The following is a 20,620-nucleotide window of genomic DNA, read 5'->3' as shown; positions in this document are numbered from 1 at the left end:
AGGCTGGTAGCGTAGATTGCGAGCCTGGGTTCTGGAGCTGAGCGAGCTCGGGTATGAAGAGCTTCCTGTGTGGTCTGGAGCAAGTCACTTAACCTCTCTGAGCCTCTGTTTTCTCACCTATAAAATGGTGATGTTATAAAATGTATCCATCTTCTTAAAAGTCCTTTGGTTGTTTCTGCCACTCGGTACTTCTCTATGGCTATCTTTCTGTTTCCTAACATCTAATAATTTTTTTTTTAAAGATTTTATTTATTTATTTGTCAGAGAGAGAGAGAGAGCAAGAGTGAGCACAGGCAGAGTGGCAGGCAGAGTCAAAGGGAGAAGCAGGCTCCCTGCGGAGCAAGGAGCCCGATGTGGGACTCGATCCCAGGATGCTGGGATCATGACCTGAGCCGAAGGCAGCTGCTTAACCAACTGAGCCACCCAGGCGTCCCACATCTAATAATTTTTAATGTCAACTATCCTTCCACTTATCCTTCTCGGGACCCCAGCTTTCTGCCTCACCTTATCTGGTCTTTCTTCCCTTTCTTTTGGCAGCCCCCACCCTCAGAAATCTTGTTCATTTCTTAAGAAGAGCTTAAGGTCTTTGCCTCCTGACACAAAGCCATAGTATTTTCGCGTATGTCTAAAATGTCATCAGGGCCCTTCGTTAAACAGAGTCCCCGCCCAGCCTGCCCGCAATACCGAGTGCCTGTCAGCAGCTCATAACAGACAGCGCTTCCCTGAGCCCCCACTCTCTCGGGTGAGGTGCTCCCCTCACCAGTGCCTGTGGGCAGGAGGGAATGGCATAGGGACTTCTATATATATATATATATTTTTTTGGATTTTTATTTATTTATTTGACAGAGATCACAAGTAGACAGAGAGGCAGGCAGAGAGAGAGGAGGAAGCAGGCTCCCCGCTGAGCAGAGAGCCCGATGTGGGGCTCGATCCCAGGACCCTGGGATCATCATGACCTGAGCTGAAGGCAGAGGCTTTAACCCTCTGAGCTACCCAGGCGCCCCAGCATGAGGACTTCTGACAGAAACTCTGCCATCTGCCTTGGGAGGCAGAACGGCCCCGTAGGTTGGTTTTATAAGGAATGATGTTGAAACTGTCGTCTTACAAATTCATCCTACTAAAATGTTGCTCTTAACCCTTTTACATACAGGGTTCCCATGTTGGGAGTTCACTAGAAATAATGGGGATCTGTCCATAAAGAAACATTTGACAAATGCTGACTTGGGGATTTTCTCCTTGCTCCCTGTTACTCAGAATGGAAAGGGTTTCTTTCATTGTATTTTCCTTTTGAACCACTAAGAGTCTTTGCTTTCTTTAGTATTTCTTTTATTAAACTTTTTGTTCTCTCTCATGCTCTGAAACTAGCAGAATGTTCTCATTCTGATATCTGAGGCCTGTAGACACCTCACGTTTTCATTTCCCTCAATCGTAGCAAACTTTTACTGTCTCTCCTGTCCATAAAATACTATCATGGGCGGCACTTGCTGGCTTTATAATGACCTCTGACAACTGACTGTTCTGGATGCAGAGAGGATAATTTTCTTGAAGTCAGCACCCTTTACAACTGTCTACTGAACAAAATCTTCACTGGATGGTACCAGAGGTACAGATTGTTGTTTTAACTAAAACAACCTAAATTCTAGGTATTTCCTCCAAATAAATTCAAACTTATCAACTGCTTGGGGAAAATACATTAATTATAAATATAAAACATATATAAAGAGACTCTTTAAGTCTGGAACTATTTTCTCTAGGCCAATATGAAAAATTGAGCTTTGGATAATAATAATGATTAAGTTTCCTGAAAAAACCCGTAATACAGCATTTGAACAACCCCCATGATCTACAGTATATAGTAGAAATCAGAGTATTCATTCCAAATTGTGTATCTTGAATACTCAAAAAGTATTCTTTTTGAATACTTTGCCTCTTTGGAAATAAACCTATAGGAAATAAGAAATAAGCCTATAGAAAAATAAAAAAAAGAAACTGGCATGCCTGGGCTCAGTTGGTTAAGCTGCCTTCGGCTCAGGTCATGATCCTGGTGTCCTGGGACAGAGTCCCACATCCGGCTCCTTGCTCAGTGGGGAGTCTGCTTCTCCCTCTGCCTGCCACTCCTCCGCTTGTGCTCACTCTGATAAATAAATAACTCTTAAAAAAAAAAAAAGAAAGAAAAAGAATTTTTCTTCAAAACTACACACACAGAGACACTAGAATGTTAAGAGGCACAGGGCAGGGATTTTTGTTGGTCCTGAGCTCGGTTGTATCCTCCATGCCTAGAACGGGGCTAGCACATAGTAGGTGCTCAATACATGCATGGCAAATGATCACTTTAACAATAAAATTTAATTAGAAACTTAAGCAGTTGCAAGTATTTGGCATAAATGGACCCTGAAACAAATAGAATAAACCTAATTTTGCTTTTCCGTTTACAGCTTGCGACTATTGGGTTAAGACGTAGCCAAAGACTCCAACTGAGAAACAAGTAATTGGATATATTATAATATATAAATGTAATAACATGCCTATCAGATATCATTTCAGTCTATAGACCATAGCTTTCTCATCCTTGCTCACAATCTTAAGGTCTACTATTGTCTAATATCTTAGTTTCAAGTAATGGAAAGCAAACTCCAACTAAACCAAGCAGAAAACAGGGGTTGGAGGTTTGTGGGAAGGATTCTGGGGTGGCATATGGGCTTGCAGAACAACCAGCTCAAGGGATCTCAGGAACCAGAAGGCGAGTGTTGGCCATCAGGACTCTGTCTCCTTATGAATGTCTGCTGCGTTCTTTCAGAATGTTTTCCATGGCATTGGAATCAGGTTGCCAACATCCGCAGGACTCCTCCCATCTTACTTCCTCTCCTGAGAGGAAGTTTGCTTTCCCAGCTCCGGTGAGAAAGATCCCAGAGAAGGATGCCAGTTGGTTCAGCTTGGGTGACACTCCCAGCTCACGGGCCATTCTGGGTGGCTAGGAAGCAAAGGAGACTTTGGCAGCTTGTCTTAAAAGCATGTCTGGGGACAGTAGAGCAGTTCCCCAAAAGAGTGTCATGCCTTCTCAGGTGAGAACATACTTTGTTCATAATGAAAATTATAGCCCTCATGTGAAGGCTTCTGAGAGACACTGTCTTCTGCGGGTTGGCCCTGAAAGCTTTCCCTTTCAAATTCTGGGCTCCCAACAGTCTGTTACTTAAGGATTCTTGTTTCCAGGGACCAGCTGAATGAGTAAGTTTTTCAGCCGAGAGCTGCATTATTAAAATAGGATGGTAACAGTTTTATCTGAATTAAAAATGCAACACAATATTAGTTATCTTTAACCTCAGTCTGGGATGCCTGGGTGGCTCAGTGGGTTGGGCCACTGTCTTCGGCTCGGGTCATGATCCCAGGGTCCTGGGATCGAGCCCCAAATTGGGCTCTCTGCTCAGCAGGGAGCCTGCTTCCTCCTCTCTCTCTGCCTGCCTCTCTGCCTGCTTGTCATCTCTCTCTGTCAAATAAATAAATAAAATCTTAAAAAAAAAAAAAGAAATCAAGACACGGGGCGCCTGGATGGCTCAGTGGGCTAAGCCTTTGCCTTCAGCTCAGGTCATGATCCCAGGGCCCTGGGATGGAGTCCCACATCGGGTTCTCTGCTCAGCAGGAAGCCTGCACCCCCCCCGCCCGCCTACTGTGATCTCTGTCAAATAAATAAATAAAATCTTTAAAAAAAAAAAAAAAGAAATCAAACACTTTCACCACGACTTAAGAAGGTTAGGATTGGGGCGCCTGGGTGGCTCAGTGGGTTAAGCCTCTGCCTTCGGCTTAGGTCATGATCTCAGGGTCCTGGGATCGGGCCCCACATCTGGCTCTCTGCTCGGCAGTGAGCCTGCTTCCCCCTCTCTCTGCCTGCCTCTCTGCCTACTTGTGATCTCTCTTTCTCTCTCTGTCAAATAAATAAATAAAATCTTAAAAAAAAAAAAAGGTTAAAATTACCTGATGGACTGAGGAATAAAATTTCCTCCATTTCCCAACTGGAAACTCAAGCAAGATATCCTTTGTAAGGCCTCAGTTGGTGAGGGCCTGGGCTGCTTCTAGACTAGTACTTTTTACATTAAAGACCAGCATCTCATCAAAGAAGTGCAGTCCACAGGCCGGTGTTCAAGTTTTGGCTTTATTTTATAAAAATACACAACTTAAATACATATGACACTCTCTATACAAGACATAAACAACTGTTAGATTTAACATTTTCAGTTATTTCAACAGAACACAAATATGCAAATTACCTCGTAAGAGCGAAGGGTATCGTTAGAGACTGCATTCACAGTCAGAGGGGACGATCGCCTGCAGGATGCCGGACACTAACCCAGACCGTCCAACCTGCCGACAAGCCACTTCACACCAGGGCCTTTTTGGCACGGCTCAATATTGCACTGCTTGTTAGACACACTCTAATTTCCCCATGTCACAAATCTAAGCTTTTGTCTTCTCTAGAAACGTTTAACGGAAAAACCAATGTACAAACGTTACACTTGTGCTAATACCAAACATGAGAAGTGTGAACCTTTCTTCACTTTGCAAAACTTGCAGTGGAAGGTGGGTAGCTCTCTTGTGCAGCTAAACTCATTTTCCAAAAGTTTTGCAAAAACGTTGGCAGACTGAGTGAGCTAGGTGGAGTGCGGTGGGGAAGAGAGTGACATGCCAGCGCCCACGGAAAGCGCCTCTGAGGAGGGCGCTGTCCCTGTCACTGTCAGCAGCAATCCGTGCACGGATCCACCCTTTCTAACTTGGGCCTCAACTACCTCCCTCCCCCTCGAGATTCTGTCACCGGTCCAGGAGGAAGTGTGGTCCTGATACAGGGCTGACGGGGGCTCCTTACTTACTCTGGCTTTCTTTCAGAAACTTAGCTGCCTTCTCTATGGCTCTTGTAACTAGCAGTTAATTAGATACTGGTTTTTGGGTAGAAAGAAATTATTTACCAGTTGGGAATTCAATGCACGAGAACCTACTAGAGTGAGTTTCCTGAGGTAAATGTGAGCCTCAAGAAAAGTGTGCCAGCGACAGGATCTCCGCAGCTTTTCCTGGGTGGCAGCACAGTGCTTGAGGCCTGGACTTTGAAGTTCACAGGCTAACAGAGCCGAGGACACATGTGTGGGGAGACGCGAGACGACGAGGCTGAAGGAGAACTGTTGACAGGCGAGAACATCAGTTCGGAAGAAGCCTCAAAGGGGAACAGGGGGAGAAAAGGACGGTGTATTTTAAAGTGCTTAGGTAGGATGGGCAATTAGTTAGAAATACCTCAAGGGATTTCTAACAAGCTTTAAAACTGCTTGTTCTTGATGACTCAGACATGGAAGTAATGGCTTTAATACGAACTGTTCAAACTTCTTATTCTTTCTTGAAAAACAAGATTCTCCATCAAATATTTTTAGCCAATGGAATGATTCTGCTAGTTGTTAATCTCACCAATGTATTTTGAGATCCTAACTGGCTGAAGGAATTTCATCAAGTTGAACTACAAAGTACATATTTGCACTAAGAATATAAATTTAATGCACAGAGGTCTACAAAGCTTTGTATTACATTAGTACCAAAAAACTTTGCATTGCAAATCATGCTTTATTATCCCTTAATATTCTACTCAAGGATTATGGCACTCGGACAAATTCCAGGACCCTGAAGCTTAACTTTCTTCTTTTCTTTCTTTTACATAAATGAAGTAGTTCATGGCCATCCTTAACATTAATAATGAAGGTGTTAGGAACTGAGTTCTAAGACCTACAAACCAAAATCAGGCTAAATTTCCACAAGTCACTCGTTATATAGGAACGGAAGCACTAACAAATTCTGTTGTAACTGTTCATCTGCACAATGTAGTTGAATGAGATGACCAACCTGGTCTTTAGCAACATGATGAAAACTAGCACAGGCTCCATACAGGGCCACACACTCAGTGGGCTGTCATGTCAATTTGGGCTGATGCTACCATGCACAGTCCCTCGTTTCTTTGACTCTAGTTCCTTTACAAGAATAGACCCACATTTTAATTACTTTAGGCATGATGAAGGCCTTAAGTAAAATTTAAATTCAGAAGCACTTTGGGTTGGAGTTTTATAGTCCCAGAAGCTATTTAAAATTACAAGTCCAGAGGAAAATCCCCAGGAAATCATGTATTAAACTCAATCTGTAAAAAAGAAGCATTTTCAGTATTACCAAGATGAAAAGCCATACTAGAAAACAATGCTCTGGTTTCCTGACAACAAGCTCAATGCAGCCCAAGGGCAGACACACAAAGGGAAGCTGCTTTGGAGAGGAGAATCCAAAAGACTGCAGAGGGCTGGAATGAAACTGAAGTGGCTTTTCTTTTTGGGTAGGTGAATGCTATTTGGGGATCAATATGGGATAGCTGCTTGAAACTCACATTTTATGCACCTTAAAGCCCAATTAGGGCAGGGTGGTTGCAGCTAAAAGATGAGTAACGTACCAAGATTCACAATACAATGGGTCAAACAGCAAGACCAGTTCTGAAAGCTGTGGAGGAAGGGCCAGTCCTAACATACTTCATCCGTTCCGTGGATATGGAGGAGACTATGGCAAGAGAATGGATTTCTGTACATTATATTAGCTTTCATAATCTAGAGTGTAAATATATTATTGTTTAGAAATATGGAGCCCAAGCAAAAATTAGAAATTCTTCCCTCACAGGCCTTAAGATCTCTCCCTCCACCAACACCCAAAGGATCCACACTTGACTCCAGTCAACCAGGGCTTGTACCGGAGGGCTGTAAGGTGAAGCCTCGTAAGGGAGGATGGAAGAGGCAGTGGCCAAAAGCCAGACAATCAGGAGGAAAATGACAGATGTAGTATATTTATAAAATAAATAAATAAGGAAGAGAAAAGGAAAAGGAAGGAACTCAAGTAGGTAAGTGAGGAGGCCAGGCGGTAGAGGCGTGCCCCCGCGTTTCCTACCTACCTGTGGCAAAGGATGCAGAAACAAGAAAAGGCAGAAGCCTCATCCACAGGCTCTCTGAGGGGCATCAGACAAGTCCAAGCCAGGCTGGCTGTGCCCTTGGGCCTTGCCTCTGGCCTTGCCTTCGGGGATGCGTACACAAGCTCTCATGTGACCTGCAAGCATGTCTGTTGTGGGACCTGACTCCTGCTTCCTGGGTGCCCGATGCTCCCTACTGCTACCGGCATTGCTTCCGTGGCTGGAGAAAGGCCTCAGATCCAAGGGCAAGAAGAGCAACAGCCAGTGTTCCAGAACTCGTGGCTGCCACTGCCTTTTCTCTCCTAGGACAAGCCTGTCTCTCCCCCTGGTGGCTGGAGAAGGGGACAGAGTGTAGGTCCATAAAGGACTGCTCAATTTGGAACGGTATTACCTTGATTCACAAACTTCCAAAGGGCCCTCCAGAGTTCATTAATTATAGAAGGATCGATGGTTCAAATCCTACTAAGGAACTCGTAAAAGAAGTGACTTGCGTGTGAGGTCCCACCACACTTTTGGGGGTTTTGTTACCGTTTCCTTCTGTATCTGCTGTCTCCTTCTCCGATGAACTTTACAAAAAAAGAAAAAGAAAAGTGAAAGGTCCCCCTGCGCCCCTTCCTCCCTCCAGAAACCTCCTGGACTGTCCTGAGTCAAGTGCGTGAGCGACGCTACCATTACCGAGCTCACAAATGAAGGAGGAACAAAATTCGGATTATTTGGAAATAGGAAAGAAACTATACGTACAAGTGGCGCTTGGTTGTCTTCACTGCTCTGTAAAATGTCTGAAATGGTCACAGGCCCCTGAATTTCTAATTTACAAATGACAACACAAAAGAAAAAAGCAGTAAGATTTTTGTGGAGAAAAAAAAGAAAAAAAACCCATGGTGGTTATTTCACTTCTAGGGACAGTCAGTTTATACTTGAGGGCTGCACTTGTCTTTTTCTCTGACTTCCTACTTGATGTTCTTCAGGAGGGCTGTCCGGGCATTCACCACCGCTTTGAAGGCATCTTCACTACCAGGCGCCACGCACTTGTCGGGGTGAAGCAGCACAGCGAGCTTCCGATAGGCTTTGTTGACTTCATCCCTACGAGAAAGAAGCCAAGCTCTATGTCAGCGACAGGGTCAGCCCCCGCCCAAAGCAGTTTGGTGTCTGGACTTACATCATATCTCTTGCATTACTACCTTTTCTCAAAAGTGGGACTAAAGGACTCGGAAACAAACAATAAACAAGTAAATAATATGCTACAGACAAGTAGAGAAAGAAATATCATGTGGAGTATCGAAACACCAAGAAAATGCCTGGTAAAAGGAGGATCCACGGAAAGGACCTTGGCACAGAGCAGGCATCCAGCAAATCTTTGTTGTCTGAAGCAATGAGGGCACGGGGTGATCAGGAAAGGCCTGTGGGGTGGGGTTCTGAAGGAGATGGGGAGACACTGGGCCACCGGGAGAGAGCCGGCAGAAGCTAGGAACTACGAACAGCATGGCCGTGGCATGAAGTTCCGTGAGGGCACTGCTGGGGGTAACAAAAACAAAGTTGGCCAGGAAGCACTGACCAGTAAGGGAGGGGCCTTGAAATCAAAACAGCAATAAAAAAGTAGACTTGATAAACAATGACATCAGTAAGTGTTTCATGACCAAAAAAGGTGCTGAGAAAGCTGATTTTCGAGGTTAGGAGATTGTTACAAGAAGCCAAGCACAAGTACAAGAGTCTGGATCAAGGGAGGCTAAGGGATGACACACAGAAAGAATCAGCAGAAGCAGGTGACAAGCTGGACATACAGGTCAAGGAGATGGAAGAAAAGGGGCTGAGATGAGTTCCAGGGTCAAGGGGATGCTGAGGCTCAGGGAAGATGGTGACACCATTGACCAAGAAAGGGACGCTGCACATGGGGGTACTGGAGAGCTCCAGCGAGCTCCTGAGACCAAAGAAGAAAGAAAAGAGAAGGGGAACATTACCCATAAAGGAAAGGGGCAGTAAAGTGAATCCCAAAGACCAGGAGAGCTCCGGGAGACCACCTCTCCCTGCTCTTCATCATCCTCTGGTGTTAGGCCTCCAGAAGCTTCTAAGTATCCAGCTCCTCCTCTGGTCAGGTGTAGTTCTGTGTTTACCAGATAGTTTTATTTCCCACCTACTTTTTGTAATTCAGGTTTCCAGTTATGCTATTAGCCTGGATATGGCGCTTTCCCAAACGCTCTAGTTTTTCTCCTTTATGTTTTATCAGAAGGATTTCTACTCGGCTCTCCGAATTTAGAGAGATGGTCTGTGATTGTCTTGCAGGTGATGGAAAGTCTTGGGTGTCTACGTGGAAAGACTGAGGTCACAAGGCCATGTTCATAGTCCTCTAGGCTTGGGCATGTATTCTAAGGCTTTTTCTGCTTTCTGCTTTTAAACAAACCCTGAATTCTTATTCTCCTTCATTTTTTTTTCTTTAAAGATTTATTTATTTATTTAACAGAGAAAGAGAAAGCGACAGAGGGAACACAAGCAGGGGGAACAGGAGAGGGAGAAGCAGGCTTCCCGCTGAGCAGGGAGCCCGACGCAGGACTCAATTCCAGGACCCAGGATCATGACCTGAACTGAAGGCAAACACCTAATGACTGAACCACCCAGGTGCCCCTTGAATTCTCTTGTTCTAAAATATGCATGGGGCTTTTTTACATAGACAATTCTGATATTAGCTAACAAGAATCATATTCTCCCTCTCTGAAGAAATCTGAATTGCGAGAATTCTTCACCAAAATAACAATGTATTAACAAATACATTTACAAAGTAACAAATACATTAATTCTGCTGAAGCTGAAGATTTTCTTAAAGTTCAAGAACAGTAAACATGATACTGAACAAACATTAAAACTCTTTATAACTTCAAAACACTGTTTCTAGGTTCTGTTCAAGTGAGCTCACTGACATACAAAATTAGTTCGATCGACCCAGAGAGAGGTAAGAGGAGCACATGTTTGTATTGGTCAATGAGAGAGAACTTGTGGAAGTCCCGTATATTTTGGTAGATTCCAATTAATACAGATAGTAAATAAATAAGGAACCTGAAGTTTCTTTTTCCTTAATAAACACTGTACTAAGTTAATAAGTTTCTTTCTTTTAGAGCCAATCTCCCTTGGAGGTAAACAGAAGATGTTAGAATGAGACTATGGAAATCCCAAAGGACATTTAAAAGACACCAATTAACTGTGCTATTTACACAAGATCATCTGAAATGTTGGTGTGTTTAAAGCCTTCTCTGTAAGGCCTGGCAAGTCGAGGTGACCAGTAACTGTGTTCTTCTTCCCCTGCCCTCTCGCCTTCTGGGCCTGAAGACAGACTAGGAGACCAAACTGGAAAAGAGAAACTTAACGCCACTGGTATCAACAAGGTGTTTCAACACGTACTTTTGTGTGCGTGTGTGTGTCTGAATCAAGGTGACAAAGTAGAAAGGGACAAGGTTGGGGAGGAAAGTTATGGTGCAAAATAAAAAGACCTGAGAATGCTTGCAATTACAATAAAAATCACAATATGTATAGTAACAGAAGCATCCTATTGTTAAAAGTTATATAATCATACCGAACAAGGATTTATTCTTGCACAAGCAACAAAGAACAGTGATTGTATTTGTCTTCCTCCCAAATATTTCTTTTGGCTAAAGATAAAACCATTTAACATAAACTCATACACAGACGAGGACCTAGCAGGATTCTGAGGGCCATAGAAAGAGACAGAGCCAGGCAGACACACAGTGTTCAAGGTCAAGAATCAATTCTACCACTAACTCCTAGGGTCCTTGAACACGTGTTTAGTCTCGCCGAATTCCAGTTTTCTCACCTATAAAATGAAATGTCTGGAGAAGCTGCTAATATCCTTTCCTCTTCTAAAATTCTATGATTTAAGATTTCTCTTTTGTAAGGTATTTTTTTAAGGTTATATTTGCTTCAAGGCTCCTATTCAACACAGACAAAAGCAGAACACACCATTACCGAAAGTATTCACGCAAATACACTGCAGAGCTCCTTCATCAGGCCACTGTGTCCTCTACTTGTTTCTCTGGCATTCAATTAATTCACTGAAGAAAAGTTATTACATAAGCTAATGCATTTCCACACATCTTCATATTTCCAGTCAATGACAAGAAGATATATCAGACCTACGATGTTGACAGCTGAGTTTTTCCCCAGGACAGAACTTGGAACGAAGATCCTAGAGCACCGCTTACCTTGAGGCCCCAGGTTTGACTCCCAACATGTCCCAACTGTCTTTACTGTTTCGAATTCTGCGAATGGTGTCTGCTTGTTCTTTGGTGAAACTAGCATTGCTATTCGTGATAGGACGTTTCCCTCCATTTTCACATAAGTCAACTATGGATACATAAAAGGTCTGCAAAAAGAAATCATCCCAGAGGAGAACTGATTTTATGAAAATAGGAATTTCCTTTAAGCATAACTTAAAGAATTTTAATATATTACAATAACTTAAAATTCACCATAAAGCAAATATATCGTTTGGAAGGTTTTTTTTCTTTTATCTTATATGTATGTTTATGTGTATATGCACAAAATACACACGCTTGCGTATTTTTTTAACACACAAAAGTATAAGGAATAAACTTTAAATGGCTCATAATCTTCCTCTCAAATAACACTCTTGAGGTGAAAAGGTAGTAGGTGAACACTGTTAGAAAAATTCAAATAGTAAATAAAAGTGTAAAATGAAAACTGTCTTCCTGCCCCTCAAGTTCCTCTCCTAGAAGTAACCATTGTTAATATTTTTGAGTACCTTCCCAGAAAAATTTTCTATCAGAATACCAGTATATCAGGGCACCTGGGTGGCTCAGTGGGTTAAAGCCTCTGCCTTCGGCTCAGGTCGTGATCCCAGGGGCCTGGGATTGAGCCCCGCATGGGGCTCTCTGCTCAGCAGGGAGCCTGCTTCTACCTGCCTCTCTGCCTATTTGTGATCTTGGTCTGTTGAATAAATAAATAAAATCTTTTAAAAAAAAAGAAAAGAATACCGGTATATCCATCCCTACACTAAACACTGACATAAGAGAAAGCAGATTAAACATACTGCTTAGCTCCTCAAACTTTTTCGCATAAAAATACAGAGGCACCTGGCTGTTTTAGTTGGTAGAGTGTGCAACTCTTGATCTTGGTGCTGTGGGTTCGAGCCCCATGTTGGGAATAGAGATTACATTTTTAAAAAAAAATCTTTAAAAAAAATATACTTTGGACTCTTTCTCTAGAGAGAAAGTGCATATAGACACTTTCCTCATCCTTTTTAATGACTGTTCGGTATTTCACTGTGACTGTATCTTTTTTTTTTTTTTTTTAAGATTTTTTATTTATTTATTTGACAGACAGAAATCACAAGTAGACGGAGAGGCAGGCAGAGAGAGAGGAGGAAGCAGGCTTCCCACTGAGCAGAGAGCCCGATGTGGGATTCGATCCCAGGACGCTGGGATCATGACCTGAGCCGAAGGCAGCGGCTTAACCCACTGAGCCACCCAGGCGCCCACTGTGACTGTATCTTAATTTATTTAACCAACTCCCTATTTCCCCAATTGACAAGTCAATTATTTCTAGGTGTTGCTATTACACACAGTGCTTTAATGAATACCCTGTGTGTGTGTGTGTGTGTGTGTGTGTGTTTGCACACTTGTGGCGATGCTGCTTTCAGATAAATTCCTAAAAGGAGAAGTACTAAGTAACAGTGTAGAGGCATTTTAATTTTTGATTTTGACAACTGTCCTACAAAATGAGTGTGCCAGTTTACACCCCCATCACAGGGTCCGACACTCTATTTCTCTGTCCCCCTTCTCACACAGCTTCACTTTTGCCAAACCTATGTGTAGCACACAGTTTGGATTTAAAGTTTCTGTAAGTGAAACTGAGTGTCTTTTCATACGTTTAGTGCCTTTCCTTTTTCTCTAAATTGTTCAGATTCTTTGCCCATTTTTTTGATGTTTTTCAAAGCGAAAACTATTTTTTGATCCTGCTCATAGTTCAGTTACTATTGTTGGAAAACTTTGCTCAAAAGTCTCATTTAATACACTAGACATCCCTTCTTCCCTCCATCTCTTTTTTAATCTCTCTTCTTTTTCAGATATGGCTATAATTCCTGTCATTGTCCAAAATGTTTCCATTTTTCTTAGACTCCTCCTTCTTATCTCCAGTAATAGCTAATAGACTTGACAACCTAAACAAGAAGGCTGATTTGTGAGCAGGGTGCCAAAGGAAAAGCCACAAGATAACAAGACAAAAGGGGCGCCTGGGTGGCTCAGTGGGTTAAGCCTCTGCCTTCAGCTCAGGTCATGATCTCAGGGTCCTGGGATTGAGTCCCGCATCCGGCTCTCTGCTCAGCGGGGAAGCCTGCTTCCCCACCACCCTCTCTCTCTGCCTGCCTCTCTTTCTACTTGTGATTTCTCTGTCAAATAAATAAATAAAATCTTTAAAAAAAAAAAAAAGATAACAAGACAAAAGAAGAGTTAATGTGATTAGTCTGTCTTACTCTGCTCACAATGTGAAAAAGACAAAACTAAGTTCCTTTCTGACATAGTGTCTAGAAGTGTATAGGAAACAAAGAAAATATGAATTAAATTGAGTCAGCAGGAAAGCACTGTTTCTAAGCGTTTGCTTACATAGTTTTTTTTTTGTTGTTTTTTTGTTTGTTTTTTTACATTCCTTGTTAGCCTGTTTTTAAACAGACTGTTTCATCCCTGAGTGCTACCCAAGATTTATCTGAAAGGATAAAAGCAACCTAAAAGTCATCACAGTTCACTGATGTTTGCTTGTGCTCTCTATCAGTAAGGTTTTCTTCTAGTTTATCAGTTAAACTAAAATATAAACCCTCCCAGATCTCTGAGGACACAAGCATTCACTTGTAGCACACATGGTTTAGAAGCGCCAGCTGTGGTGTGGTGTACAAAACAGGAGAATTGAAGTCAAGGGTCTGTTTACATTCCACGTCTAAGTTCCAGCCATGATGGAGTGACAGGGACCGGGCTAGAACTCCTGCCATAAACTACTATGAAAAGGGACAGATAGAGCAAGAAACTATTTCCAGGTAGTGGACAACAGCAAGCACAGTACTGCCCCTCAGTTTCTACCTGGAGCCCATTTCCTGGCCATGTCACAGAGAGGTGGTCTGAGCAGTCCCACAGCCCCACTGAATGAAAGAGACAGAGATCAGAGTTTAAGGATACTGAAGGGGCTGGAATCTGCAGAGCAGGGCATTGGAGAGGAAGAAGAAAGGCAGGATTGGGCCCCAGAAGTCCATGTGACGGTTCCCCACTGATCTGTAGCTGCGGCCCAGGCTATAAATGCACTGGGTGAGATCACCTGAGGCTGACCATGGGATTGAGAAGAGAACCAATATACTGGAAGTCTAGTGGTGTTTTGGGAAGAGGCATTCCAGGAACAGTACAGTCTGACCTTGCTAGAGTGCAGACATTGCTTACTATTTCATTGGTATCCTGAGTATCTAGCTGAGATACCATAGAAAGACTATGGCTTGGTAGTAAACTCATCCTGACAAAACCAAAAACTAAGAGCTGACAAGGTCTAAAAGGAGACAGAATTTGAAGGTTGAGTTCTACCAAATTTGAAGGGCTTAGACAACAATTTGGGCTTCCTTCAGATCCTTGCTATGAAAGCAAAAAACCAAACCCATGCAAATTCAATGTAATCTGTTGGTAACTGCCCGCTGAAATTAAGAACCAATATTCTGCTGAGGAAAATAAAGAATCTAGAGCCTCTACAATGCATTATTCACAGTGTCTTGGTATTCAATCAAAAATCACTATTCATACAAAGACACAAGAAAATATGATCCATAGTCAGGTGAAAAAAAAGAAAAAAAAGCTGTCAACAGAAACTGGGCCCAAGATGATTCAGATATTGGACTTAGCAGACAAAGACTTTAAAGGAGCTATTATAAATATTTCAAAGAGATAAAGGAAAACATAGTCTTAATAAGTGAACAGATAGAGAATCCCAGCAGAGAACCAGGATCTACACAAGAAAATCAAATGCAAATCCTAGGACTGAAAAGTATGGAGTTGAAAAATTCACTCAGATTTAAAAGCAGCTGAAAGTCAGACCAATAGAGACTATGTGATCCAAAAAATAGAGAAAAAGGAAAGAAAAATAACATAGTCTCAAGGACTATGGGACAAAATCAAATGGCCTAATACACATGTAACTGGAGTCCAGGAAGGAAATGAGTGAAAATAAACTAAAAAAATTTTGAACAAATGATGATAAAAAACACCTGCTTAGCTCTCTGAGAAACTCAACAAATACCAAGTAGGATAGATATAAGGAGAATCACATCTAGTCACACAGTCCAAAGCCAAAAACCAAAGATAAAGAAAAACTCTTGAAAGTGGCTAGAGGGGAAAAAAATCCCCAACACATTATGAACAAAAAACCAAGAGTACAAATGGGTACTAACATCTCATGAGTTGCAAGAGAGGCCAGAAGAGAATGGACTACATCTTTAAAGGGCTGAAAGAAATTTAATCTTCAACAGTCATTATTTATACCCTTGGACAAGTCACTTCAGCACTCTTAGATGTTATAAAATCTGAAATGAGAATAAAACCTGCTACACACTAAATCTCAAATGAGATGAAACACGTAAACTTCTCCAGAATAGTAAAACACTACTCAAATGATCAAGTACCGTTATTGCACATAAATAGGTACAAACTCACACAGGTTCATGTACTCAATAGAACAGGATGTGGCAAGCCAACATCAACCTTATTTGGTCTTGAAACAGAAGCTATGATGCCCGATTCAAACTGTCAGCCAAGGATGAAACCTGTCTTCTAATAGGGGCAGTGACACCTTAAGAGAAAGAAATTCAGCATAAAAGATTAAATAAAATCCCACTCAATAATTAAGAACAACTCTTTACAGTATAGCTACATTATTTGAAATGCTAAAAATTCCCAAAATATCAAGATATATTCAGAAGAGAAAAAATGCATAATTCATGTCACCACTTACTTCCAAATGTATCTGTAATCAAGAGTTGACTTTATAATTTACTATTTTAAAAAAGCCTTGTTCTGGGGGTGCCTGGGGGCACGGTTGGTTAAGCATCTGAATCTTGGTTTCAGCTCAGGTGGTGATCTCAGAGTCATGAGATCAAGCTCCACGTCAGGCTCCCTGCTCAGCTCGGGAGTCTGCTGGAGTTTCTCTCTCTCCCCGTCCCTCTGCCCCTCCTGCTCATGCTCTCTCTTTTTCTCTCTCTCTCTAAAACAAACAAATAAATAAATAAATAAAATCTTCTTTAAAAAAAAAAAAAAAAGTCTGTTCTGGGCACCCAGGTGCTTTAGTTGGTTAAGCATCCAATTCTTGATTTTAGCTCACGTCATAGTCTCAGGGTTGTGAGGTCAAGCCCGCATTGGGCTCTGTGCTAGGCACAGAGTCCGCTTCAGATTCTTCCTCTCCCTCTGGCCCTCCCCTTTCCTTCTCTAAAAAAAAAAAATAATAAGTAAATAAATAAACCTTGTCCCTTAAAATTATTCAAGATCAGTAATTTTTTAAAAATCACCATTTATTCAGGTTGTAATATGAGTACATCCTTCCATTGTCTACTTGGTGGATAAGACCTTCTTTTTACGTGTGATTGGCGGGACTCTGCAATGCCAGGCTCCTATTCTCTAACTGTGCCCTTGCAATATAGGATTATATCAGCTACGGCAAGGCAATTTCACCAAAGTAATCCTTCCATCTACCTAATCATGCAAATATAACACCATTAACCAAAGGTAGTTCTCAAGAAAATCTTTGTTCTATTATAAGTAAGTATATAATAACAGTTGTTAAACTTGATGATCATCAGAAATCACCTGGAAAGCTTTTTCAAAATATAGATTCTCAAGCTCCAGAACAAGCACTAAGCTTCCAGTAGTTTTAGAGCCTGGAAATCTGTATTTTTAAGAATTTCCCAAAGTAATTCTGATGATCAGCCAGGTCCGGTCTCAAGTACACGGCAGGCAGATAGATACCACACACACACACACACACACACACACACACACACTCTCTCTCTCTCTCTCTCTATATCTATCTTTTTCTCACCAGCTTCTGAAAAGAACAAGCTTATTCCAATGCGAAATTCCTATTACATTTTTGCTTCTCATAATTTAAACTAAAATTTGGCATGGTCAGCCTCGGAACAAACAAAACGATGCCAGCTTACCTGGAACATCTCATTGATTCCCTCTCCAGTCTGTGCTGAAGTTTCAAAGTACAGGAAGCCTTTGCTTTCGGCCCACAAACGCCCTTCACTTTCATCTACACAGCGGTGCTTGGTACAGTCAATCTGAAACAGAAAGTTGGGGGACAGAGAGAGGACCCCAACCTTGATCCACTAGCACAGGCCCTGTGAGGTCTTCATCAATCTTTTACTGAGGCAAAAACTACTCTTACATGAACTCCAGCACCAGTATATACAATTACGAGGACCAAAGGAGACCAAAAAAATTGCCCATATTGAACATAGACTGATTTTCTGTGGCAAAATAACAAGTGCCTGCTCCCACACTTCCCACTTTATCCTCGAAGAAAACGGCTCACCTCAAATTCACCTCTGTGAAAGTTGGCTTCATGAGGTCTCCCACACTCAAGTCTGTTTTCCATTCCTTTCCATAATCCACGCTGCACACCTAACTACTGTCCCTTCTCTAATCAAGGCCAGAGTGTAATTATTAGGATCCCCTTCTCCTGCTCTGTCACTAATACCCTTCCCCATGTATAGCACCAGAAAAAAATGGATAAATACCCCAACATATGGGAATTTGTGTTTTTATTCTTTGTTTTAGGGATGTATGTTTTGAAAATCTGTTGATTCCTATAGCATAGAATAAGGATTTCTTTCTTTTTTTTTTTTCATTTGTTCCCCAAAACTCAGAGCTGCACTCTTCCCATAATAGATCTGGAAAGTTGAGCATACAATGTCCAAAGCAGTTACCTTGTTGGCACACACTGCAAATACAATATTTTCCATGTTTCCGTGAGGTCCAAGATCCTGCTTCATCTCTGCCAGCCACGCATCAAGGGCGTCAAAGGAATCTTTCTGCCCAACATCATAGACCAGTATTACACCCTGTGTATCCTTGTAAAACTCATTACGAACCTTCACAGAAAAGAACAGATGGGCAAATTGGAGGTTTTGTGATTTTATAATATATCTCACAGTCATTAACATAACAAAGGGCATTCTTTTGTGCATACATAGTATTTGCTATTGTATCTCAATATCTACTGGTCTTTAGAGGACTTTTTATAAAATCAAAGTAACATGATAAGAAAAACCCTACGAGGACAAGGTCTTGTAATGAACGTAACAGCTTCCTGCCTCAGCCCTTCTCACCTCCAGCTCCACTCCCTAGAGGCAATCCATCTTTAATTCTCGTTAGTAGATCTTAAAATAACACAAATTCTATAGAATAAAGCTCTTCTCAGGAAGAATGAAGAACTTCAGGCAAAAATGACACAAGCATCAGCAAGAGTTATGGCCATTTATGTACCAGAGCCTGGAGCAGGCTCCCTGGGATGCTGGGTAGAGCTTCCCTGACTCTCGGGTCTCCACACTAACTTCAGAACTCCAAACGCAGAGCCCCAGTGGTGTAATGGCTCTAGAGTCAAATCTGGGGTCACTCTTACTTATTAGTTGTGTGATTCTGGGCAAGTCACTTAACCTCTCTGCGTCCCAGTGTCCTCATCTATCAAATGGGGACAGTACTACTTCCTTCACGGGGTAATTCCGAGGATTATATGAGATGATGAAGGCAGAGCACCTACAGTGCCTGCGAAACAATGTCTATTTGCCTCTTCTGCCTTCCTTTCTCACCCTCCTCTGATGGTCCACCTTCAATATTTTGGCTAGAAATGGCAACTCGCTTCTGGGGCTTATCTATAATTCCAGGAAGAGGCAGCACGAAGTATAGGGCACAAGAAAGTGGCAGAGGAAGGATAAGTCGAGTGGGTGCGTAGTAACATTGACAAACCGGGGGTTTCAGGCCAAAACTCCAGTAAGAACCTTGACAGAGGCCATGTATTACTCATTCGTCTCAGAGAGTCCAGTATGCACATGCCCATACCAATCTGTTGTAAGAAATGAAGTCTTCTTACACACATCAGGCATGAAATTTAGGTTTCTGAGTATAGACAGATGCCTGGGCCAAGAAGGCAAATGGCTATTAATTTGTAGAAACAGAAGCAGTTATCTCCTAAATTAAAAGCAATTAAATCAGAAAGAATTGAAGTGACGAGCAGCAGGAGTCTTCTCCCCTCAGTCCTCAAGGTCCTCAGCCCACCTGCAGAAGTGAAAATGGGCCTCTGGCTTCTTCCCCGAAACTCTTGCTGCCTTGGCTCCCATACGCCACGCTCTCTAGGTTCTTTCTCATCTGGTCTCTTACCAAATCCTCCTCTCTCCATTGCTCCCACGCCAGCTGGCTGCTCTAATTCCCCTAATCCCACCCCAAACCCTCAGCCTTTCTTTTTCAATCCTTCCTTCCAACTCAGACAACATAACCACCTGCATAATTTCAACTGGGAGAAGCTCCAAGGTGAGCCTTTTCATCTGTGCTTCCAGGGCTGCTTTTCTAGTTAACTCTAGACTCTCCCCGCTCAATGTCTTGCTGGAATCTCAAATCCAATATGTACAACAGGAAACCCTCCAACTTATTCCTTCCCAATCTTTTCCTTCCCTTGAACTTCTAGTGATGAAAGGAGCACACCATTCTCTGAGCCGTGTGGATTGAAAGTCTAGTGTTCACCTTTGCTGCTTTCCTCTCCTTTTTCACTCTGCAGGTACAAACAATCCTGTAGGGCCTGCCTCTGCCAGATTTCCTGCACCTGTCACTTCCTTTCCATTTCCATGTGCCAACATTACACTACCTCTTGACTACTACTGCAAGAATTTTCTAAGTAACCTCCCCAGCAACATAATACACATTACATATTTATCTTTTTGAAGCCCTGGTTCAAAAATTCTTTAGTGTTTCCCTACTGCCAACCCCTTAAATTTCAAATTCTTTTAACTGGTGTTGAAAGCTTCTGATCAGTCCCCCACCAGCTTCCCAGTCTAATCCTCCTCCTACCTCCTGTCCTTCAAAGTGGATAATCTCTCATTCCCTAAACCTCCCCTGTGTTTCTCTAACTCTGTCTCGAAACAGACACCTCTTTATCTTTAATCTTTCAAGTTTAGCTATGACACTGCATCTTTCATGGAGTTTTTCCTGCCCCACACCTTATCATCTAATCCCGAACCCCTGCCAAACAGAATCTAACCCCTGTATCCCTGAAATACCACAGCCTTTGTGCTTCTAGTAGTGCCCATATTACTTCCTGTCTGGTTTTATAGTTGGTAGCATACACAGCTGCCTTTTCCAGTAGGCCGCAAGTGACAGGCATGTGTCTTGATACGTCTGTCTTTGTGTCAGCCAACAGGGCCTACCAGGTGTAAGTATTCAAGACATTTTAAATCAAGAAAAGCTGAATGTAGGGAATGTAAGCAGAAGTCAAAGAATTTCAAAGTGCGAATTATGCTATCCAGAGGGAGATTTGAGTGTAAATAGAGGTTTAGGCAAGCCTCATGGATTTCTCTTTCAACGGACTCAAGTTCAAGTCTGGGCTCAGCAACTGGCTACC

At 42.2% G+C, this 20,620-nt stretch overlaps 1 protein-coding gene across 3 annotated transcripts in view; it reads right to left on the bottom strand.

Moving 5' to 3' along the window:
• Window positions 1-4,130: 4,130 nt before the first annotated feature.
• DNAJC27 (DnaJ heat shock protein family (Hsp40) member C27) overlaps window positions 4,131-20,620 on the bottom strand; it is a 30,577-nt gene continuing 14,087 nt past the window's right edge. Inside the window, exons 4-7 of one of the 3 annotated variants that reach the window (XM_032353137.1) lie at window positions 17,937-18,101; window positions 17,166-17,288; window positions 11,173-11,333; window positions 4,131-8,047 (exon numbers count right to left, since the gene is read on the bottom strand). In XM_032353137.1, coding sequence (XP_032209028.1) covers window positions 7,915-8,047; window positions 11,173-11,333; window positions 17,166-17,288; window positions 17,937-18,101 — 582 coding nt within the window. In that variant the 3' untranslated portion in view covers window positions 4,131-7,914. Of the gene's footprint in view, window positions 8,048-11,172; window positions 11,334-13,420; window positions 15,803-17,165; window positions 17,289-17,936; window positions 18,102-20,620 lie in introns of those variants that run through there. The other 2 variants (XM_032353139.1, XM_032353138.1) reach the window with 2 other exon arrangements.

Source organism: Mustela erminea, chromosome 7, assembly GCF_009829155.1.
Source record: "Mustela erminea isolate mMusErm1 chromosome 7, mMusErm1.Pri, whole genome shotgun sequence".
NCBI lineage: Eukaryota > Metazoa > Chordata > Mammalia > Carnivora > Mustelidae > Mustela > Mustela erminea.
This window is presented reverse-complemented; position numbering and strand designations above follow the sequence as displayed.